At 44.4% G+C, this 8075-nt stretch overlaps 1 protein-coding gene across 2 annotated transcripts in view; it reads left to right on the top strand.

Moving 5' to 3' along the window:
• The first annotated feature begins 5698 nt into the window (after positions 1-5698).
• LOC123069202 (protein RICE FLOWERING LOCUS T 1) overlaps positions 5699-8075 on the top strand; it is a 3925-nt gene continuing 1548 nt past the window's right edge. Inside the window, exons 1-2 of one of the 2 annotated variants that reach the window (XM_044491988.1) lie at positions 5720-6402; positions 6505-6566. In XM_044491988.1, coding sequence (XP_044347923.1) covers positions 6187-6402; positions 6505-6566 — 278 coding nt within the window. In that variant the 5' untranslated portion in view covers positions 5720-6186. Of the gene's footprint in view, positions 6403-6504; positions 6567-8075 lie in introns of both variants that reach the window. The other variant, XM_044491989.1, reaches the window with a different exon arrangement.

The raw sequence follows: 8075 nt of genomic DNA, 5'->3' as shown, positions 1-8075 counted from the left end.
GAATGTTTTTCATGTGAATGATTATCATCGACAATTATTTATCTTAGAGGGAAACATATCTGCTTATCGAAGCAGAGCAGAGAATCATCATGTGATGATACTATATTGGAGAAGTACTTCGAGTACTGAACAAATTATATCTATTATGGTTGGATTTACTCTGATTGCTATCTTATTATCTAACCCTGCAGAAAAAGTATGTCAGTCCAAACTTTTATGCCTTTCGAGAAGACCGTTTGATCAACTGACAAAGTGTTTTCCTCACAAGTATTTCTTGTTTTATCCTTAGTCTTGCAGGGAAATCATGATCTGAAGCATATCCATTTCGAGCAATACTCTTATATTCTCCTTCCTGCCATGTTTACATCAAATACCTAACACGCAGGACAATTATATCTCGTATGGATTCAAATTGTGCTATGAGAAAACCCTCATGACATATCCTTGTCACAAACCTTTCAAAGCTTATCTTACATCTAATTATCTTCAAGGATCTTGTGATAGGAACCACCTCAAACGTTGTTGAGTGCATTGAAAGAACTTATGTATAAGATCTCCTGTCAATGTCATTCATACAAAGAAAAATATTGTTCCTCCGGCTCCTCGTGATATGAAGCATAAATTGAGGGGGAGAATATCTTATCTTCGTAATTATCTCTCGACTTTCATTATTCTTTGCATTACATTACATTCCATTCATTATCTATCATTCGATGTGATCTATTTTGTCAATAGTCGTCCAAAAAGGGGGAGATTGTTGGTGCAATATCTGCCTACCTTGTGTTTTGGAGATTGTTGACAGAAACAGGTATGGATTGATTTGTTTGCTAGTGCATATAGAGAGAAAAAGTCCATACACAAACAAAAATAATGCAGTCACTAGTGCTAAGTTCAAGGAACTTCACCGAAGTATATCTGCATTACAGAGAAGAACTAGCTATATTTGTTGAAGTAATATAGTCGAGAGAATTGATGTGAAGAAATCGGCCCCTCAAAATCTCACTGTTGAAGCAAAGCTTTCGATTCGATGCTGTCGTCCGAAGAAATTGACTGGAGTGATGGAAGTCAAAGACAAAGTGAAGACGTAGTTTCATTTCGTTGTTGTTCTTTTATTCTTTCGAGTCAGAGCACCTCCGTACTATTAAGAGGGGTATAGGTTCTCGATGCTTAGATCTATGTCATGCTTAGCCATAACCTATGAAAGATGCGAGAGAAATCTCTTTCTACTCCGAGCAAATACTTGCCAGGAATAGACTGTGATCTTCTTCGTTGCGAGAGATTTGTCTCGAACCGAGGAGTGCTCAAATCCGACCATTGGAATAGTGTATTCGGCCATTGGCTGAACCTGATGTCTAATTTGGTATTTTTCCCATCTGGGAAGGTTGCGGCTATATATATAGCCACCCCGCTCCAACGTTGTCCATTGGCTGCTCCGCTTGATATTTCTGAGAAGATTGATTTGAGCAAACCCTCTCCGAGTGATTTGAGTTTAAGATCCACCGAGAGAAAAACTAAGAGCACAAACTTAGACAGTGGTTTAGCATCACAGTAGTTCTGAGTGAGAGTTCTTGTACCTATTACTCTTGAGAGTTGCGCACTCTCTAGACGGATAGGTATCGGCTTCGAATGTTCAAGAGTTGTTGTCTTTACCGAGCCAGATCTTCAGTAACGAAGAGTGATTGTGGTTCGCGAAGGTCGACCGAAGGTTTGGAGATCGCCGACAAGGATCTACCACGAGTGAAATCAACTTGAGTCTGATCAGCTCTGCGTTGAAGGAGAATAGGGTGAAGAGAGTTTTTCTTCCATGTTAAGTCACAGCCCCTCCAACCAGATGTAGCCCTTTGGTAGAAGGGTGAACTGGTCTACCAAATCTCTCTATCGCCATCGAGCACCACTGGTTCTATTTACTCAACTACTTTTCTTTTAGTGGTTTACATGTGTGCTCTGTGCCGATAGTTCTAGATCACTTCGATCGGATTGTTATCCTTCTGGGTTTCATTGTTCACCTTGTTTCATTATCTTCGTCTGTATTCATTCTTTACCATCGTTTACTTAGGACTCACTGTGCTTTTATTTCAGTGTGTACCATGTTGTATCTCATTCTACTGCATTTGTTTGCTTGTTGCGTTACTCTCATCGTAGTTAAACCTGTGATTCATCATGCTCGCACTGTTGTCAATGATTTCATCGATGAATATGCTTCTGACGAAGAAGACTGATTAAGTTAATTTCCTTCATTTTTATTTTCGCTGTTGTGAGTGGGATTAGTTTCAAAGCTTTCGAAAGAAAATTTTGAATCTCCCATTCACCCCCCCCCCCCTTGGTCGATATACTCTCGGTCCTAACAAAAGGTGCGGGGGGCACTCAAAGAGAATGCATGGATTTTCAAGATTAACACAGCCACCATGATATCAGTCGCTCATATCACAGAGTTCCTTCACGCTCTGGATGCTCATCCACGAATTCAACCTCATTGACAACGCTGAAGATGACATTTTCTGGAAGCACTCTGCGGATGGGCACTACACGCAGCTTCTGCCTACAAAGCGCAATTCTTGGAAATGACTCTCTCCCCCATGGACCAAATGACCTGGAAAGTTTGGCCCCACCTAAAGTCAAGTTCTTTGCTTGGTTAGCCATCCAAAACCGTATCTGGACCGCCGATCGATCGGCCAACCGAGGTTGGCCAAATTGTGGCCTTTGCACGGTATGCAAACGAGAGCAAGAAATGGGTGGGCGTCTAGTCTACAACTGTCGCTTTACCATTAGACTATGGAAGTTAGTCATCGAGAAACTTGGTCTACAGTACCTTAACACCTCTTCATGGCACTTGGAGGACTCCGTTGAGTCATGGTGGGATCATCGGACCTGGCTATCCATTCCAAACCGGAAGGCCATGGCCTCCCTCACCATGCTCGTCTCTTGGGCAATATGGAATGAGCGGAACTCCCGGGTCTTCCACCACAAGAGCGCTCCGCCGACGATCCTACTCCACAAGACAGTTTGCTCCTTGTGTATTAGATGCAATTTGCTCCTTCTTGTAGATACAATTTGCACCTTCTTTTAGATATAGTTTGGTTGTGCAGGTCTTATACTCCCTTCGTATACAAATATAAGATGTTTTGTATACTTCAATATGGACTACATACAGACTCCCTCGTCCTCGAACAGTCTTGTTATCATCTTTCAACATTATAGTGCAAGTTATCATCGCAGCAAGAGCTTAAAGATTTTATATCATGAAAAAAGAAGGATGAAACACCACTAGTAGTACTGTCCACTTTGTTTTGATATGAACGCTGGCACACTACGGTTGGGATCACAAGCAAGACCATGTATGTCATGGCGGCAGACAGTGTGAGCCGGCGGCCGCAGGGGACTCGACACGTCGACGGATCTTTCACCTCAGGTAAACGAGTAGCGACTGTCGAGGTGTCGACGTCCTCGACGTCCCGCGGCCCAAATCCGGGGCTCATCCTGGTTTGGGTGGGGGTAATTAATCCGGGCGCCCGGCAACCAAAAGTCTCTGGGGGAGCCAATGGGAACTCGACAGACTAGCCCCGGTGACGGGGACTGGGAGTGAGAGCTACGTGCGGGCGGGTGACAAAAAGGACACGCCCAGCCAGGCTAGCTAGCGATGGGGCTTGAGTTTCACAGGGACATGCCGTCCTCTGCCACTGCCATGCACCACCGATCCGTCCATTGACTGTCTCGTCGTCGTCGCACCGGATAAAAGGACAGCAGGAAAAGCCGCCCGCCTTTCTTTTGGGTTCTCTGGTTCCATCGCGCACGTAGGAGGACATGGCGCCATGCCAAGATTGGTGCGGGAAAAGCCTCCGTGCAAATGTTTCCGGTGAGCTATCTGGCTAGCTAGGCCCGCTGCGTATGGTTGGTCACCGTCACAGCTTCCGTGCAGGAACAGGAGTTCCATGTTTATGCCCTTTGCGATCTGAGCATGATGAAACAGTGTAAAATTTCGCAATTCAAATCTATCTAATCTACTGCTGTTGAGAACCAAAGAGGACACCATAGCAAAATGGGTAGAACCATATATATATTAATGGTCAAGTGGTTTATGACATGTTGGTCCTACCTGTAATCCGGATTGCTGGTGTTCTAGTATGCATTTTTAATCATCTAGTTGGCCAAAATTTTAAAACTTTGACTTGGGACAAAAGGTAGTAGAAGTACTTATTCGCGGACGGAGGGAGTATGCATTTGATGATGTAAACACGACTAGAAATGCTAGACATGCCCTTTTAAACATAGTTATGCTCAATTAGCTGCAGCTGGACTTGTGGCCGTATGCATCGTTCTGATGCAGAGGTCGAGGTTATACCCCTTTTCCAAAAAAAAATGCAGCTGGACAAATTGTGCTCGTCTTATTTTACAATTTGTTGTCGAAACATAGCGAAGAAAGCAGGATTGCCATAATTCATCTAAAGGCCAGCCCGTTCTTAATATCTCTAAATTCTTGATGCCTCATTTCGTACTGCGTGTCGCGTGTTAACCCTTTTAAAAAATCAACGAGGAAGATATTCCCCACTTGAATTTTCATGAAGAAAAGCCCAAAGCCGCAGACAATTTTTTCACACTGAGGGGGGGTATAGAGATATTTACACTAAGGGGGTAGGAATGGAGAGGTGAAGGGGGTCGATCACCGCCTCCTAGCTGAGAAGCAGGCAACCCAAGCATCAGCCCCGTGACGTCTTCACGCGGGAATCTGGCCTGCCATAAGACGTCATCATCTCTACATTGCTTCCTAACTCGAACAATACAGGGGTTTCCATGTTGAAGATGACAACATTCATGTGTTTCCAAAGATTCGAAACACACAACATCATGAATGAGGACGCCAACCTTTGTTTGCGGCATCAACGATGGAGCATCAAGTGAGTGAAGGGGGTTGACTAGATAACCGACAAGGTGGCCCCCATCAAGTGATTCCTAGAACCCGCGGGCAAACGAGCAGCCAAACAAAGTTCGAAATGAGATCACTTTCAGAATTTTAAGGAAAGCTCGTGTCAAGAATGAGGACTACCGATGGACCGAGGGACAAGCCAAATACCAGAGTGGGGGCTTTTAGGAAAGTTTAAATTCAAGGTCGCACGGGCGTTGGGGAGGGGTGACAAGCCGAAAAAGGACTGACCGAACCGAGACGTGGTGTATTACCCCACTCAGAATTTAAACCGCAATAAAAGATTATTTCTATTCTTTTGTAAAAGAAAACTTACTTGCATATCACTTGAATTTACTTGAAAAGAAGCGACTCCACTCAAATTCGTTCCTCCACCTAAATTTTCCTCTTGGTCTACCCCGCACCCAAGCTCATTAATTTCTTCTTCTTCTTTTTCTGCGAATCTCATTAATTTCGCAGTAATACAACTGTTAAGAGCTCAACCGTGTGCTAGCTAATCAATTTAGTTTGTGGTGCGAACTGAGCGTAGTCCTGATGGTTAGGTTTCTTGTGGGATCGATACCTCGGAGGTGTTTATAGAGATAAGGTGTGCGTGCATATGTTTTTAGGGATGAGTGCACAATTGTGTTGTATTAACAAAATTTTAGTTTGAGAGAACACATTTTTTTTATAAAAAGCATCTTTATTAACTCAATATGTAGTATCGAGTCGATACAAAGCATAGAGAACCCATAGAAAACATCGAGGTGATATAGACTGTTGTATATTCGCTCTCGGCCACTCTCATGCGCCGCACGTACCGCCAGCACGGGCACTTCTCCTTTCCTAGACGGGCAATAGGCCATTTGACCCACCCACTCCCCCTTTCCCAAACGCGACTCTTCCTCCTCCTCGCCATAGGACTCTAGGAGGCAGAGGAATGGACTTGGTGGCCGGCGATCCATAGATTCCCGTCGACAGCAACCATCGGATCGGACCGGTCAGGGCAGCCTGACGCACGCAGGACACCTCGTGATCCAGCAGCTATAGCTAGCTAGAGGCGTCGCGCTGGAGGAGCGAGCGAGCTATTCCAGAGATCTCTCTCTCTCCTCTCCCCCCTCTTCTATAAGTACGTCAGCTCGTCGTGGTGCAGCAGCAACAACGACGGAAGCAGCAAAACCACACACACACGCAGCTAGAGCTAATAGAGCCGGCCGCCTTCATTAACATATCGCCACTTGCGCCGGCGGCCGGCGGAGAAGGGCGCCAGTGGTGACAGGAGGAAGAAGATGGTGGGGAGCGGCATGCATGCCCAGCGCGGGGACCCGCTGGTGGTGGGGCGCGTGATCGGCGACGTGGTGGACCCGTTCGTGCGGCGGGTGGCGCTGCGGGTCGGCTACGCGTCCAGGGACGTGGCCAACGGCTGCGAGCTGAGGCCGTCCGCCATCGCCGACCCGCCGCGCGTCGAGGTCGGCGGCCCGGACATGCGCACCTTCTACACGCTGGTGAGTTCCGCCTCCGCCGTACGTACGTCTGTACGTGCCATGCTCGCGCGCTGCTTAATTACTCCTCCTAGATTACTTACTCCGGTGAGTGCGTGCGCGCAGGTGATGGTGGATCCGGATGCTCCAAGTCCCAGCGATCCCAGCCTTAGGGAGTACTTGCACTGGTGAGAGCAGAGCATGCACCAACAAAACAAAACAAAACAAAACAAAAGATTTCCCTCCTACTCCCAGCGGCTTCCCTAGCTAGCTAGCTTGCTTGCTTGCTTGGAAATATCCCCACCAACATGCCGTGCTCCTGACCTAGCACAGGCAGAGTCTCTACTAGGACTACATAAATTCAGATTTATATATTGCCGCAGGCAGATATTTGTATACAGTTGACGGGGCCAAATAGGATCTTTCAGCCGAAAAACGCATTGAATACACTTCCAAGAGATTAACGAGGGATTGGTGGATAGCTCACTCTCTCACATAGTGTGGTGGAGACATGTATGGGTGAATGGCCCACTCACCACCTGAGTTCAATCAAATTCTTGTGCACCCAACCTCCCCTCCAAGTACTTCATGCTAGGGCTCTAGCAGATTTCAAAACCAAAGATAAAAAGTACTCCCTCTGTAAATGAATATAAGAGTCCTTAGATCACTAAAGTAGTGATCTAAACGCTCTTATATCTCGTTACGGAGGGAGTAAATACTAAATGAAAAGGCATGACTTATTGATTTTATGCGCAGAGTGACTGATTCACATATAAATAGGATAAATTTTTGTGTCTTTTTTTGTGCATGATGCTACATTGACATATACAGTTTAGTGTTGAGGGAATGCACGTTTAGATGCCCAATAATATGATTAAGCAACTAGTGTACCTACAAAAGAGTTCAAGTGTGTTTTTAAATCATCTCATCAATCAGTAGCTTCAAAATTATCTTATGTAATCCTACATATGGACATCAAAGCATATTATCTAGACCCATGCATATGCATGGGGGCGGATGTACTTAGGAGTGGAAAACTTTATAAAGAAATAAATACGCGTGCACGCGCACACACACAACTTTTCTAATGCAAAAAATATATTCAACAAAATTAAAAGGAAAAAAATTCAAGACATACCAAATTACTATGAAATAGGCAAGTTGTTTGCATTGTACAACTAGAATCGAACTGAAATAGCCAGGACAATGTGTCTTTACTAATTAGCATTATCACATTATGGGTTTATATTTGCTTACGTTGAAAATAAAAATAGGTTCATGTGCAACAATTAAACTAGAACAAAGGTAATTGCACCATAAATGCGATTACAACTTCTTGCTAAGTTTACTAGAACTTCCAGTGAAGTAAGGCAAACGAAGAACATAAATTTAGGTAAAAATGAAAGGTGGGTTTGCTAGACATAGCATATTGTTTTCGGTTCTATAGGAAGATACATGTACCGTTAGTCCGTTACTGATAAAAAAAGATATTTTACGGCTTTGTATTGAATTATATGCTCTAGTCTGTAGATTATTAACTAGACTTGCAATGAAATGTATATTACTACTCCCTCTGTTCACTTTTGTAAGACGTTTTAGACAGCTGAAATTGAATTGTTTTAGGTGTTGTCTTAAATGTCTAAAACGTCTTAGAAAAGTGAACGGAGGGAGTAATAAAAATCTCCATCCTTGATAAT

This window comes from Triticum aestivum, chromosome 3B, assembly GCF_018294505.1.
Source record: "Triticum aestivum cultivar Chinese Spring chromosome 3B, IWGSC CS RefSeq v2.1, whole genome shotgun sequence".
Taxonomy (NCBI): domain Eukaryota; kingdom Viridiplantae; phylum Streptophyta; class Magnoliopsida; order Poales; family Poaceae; genus Triticum; species Triticum aestivum.
The sequence above is the reverse complement of the archived record's forward strand: the minus strand, read 5'-3'. Positions and strand labels throughout refer to the sequence as shown.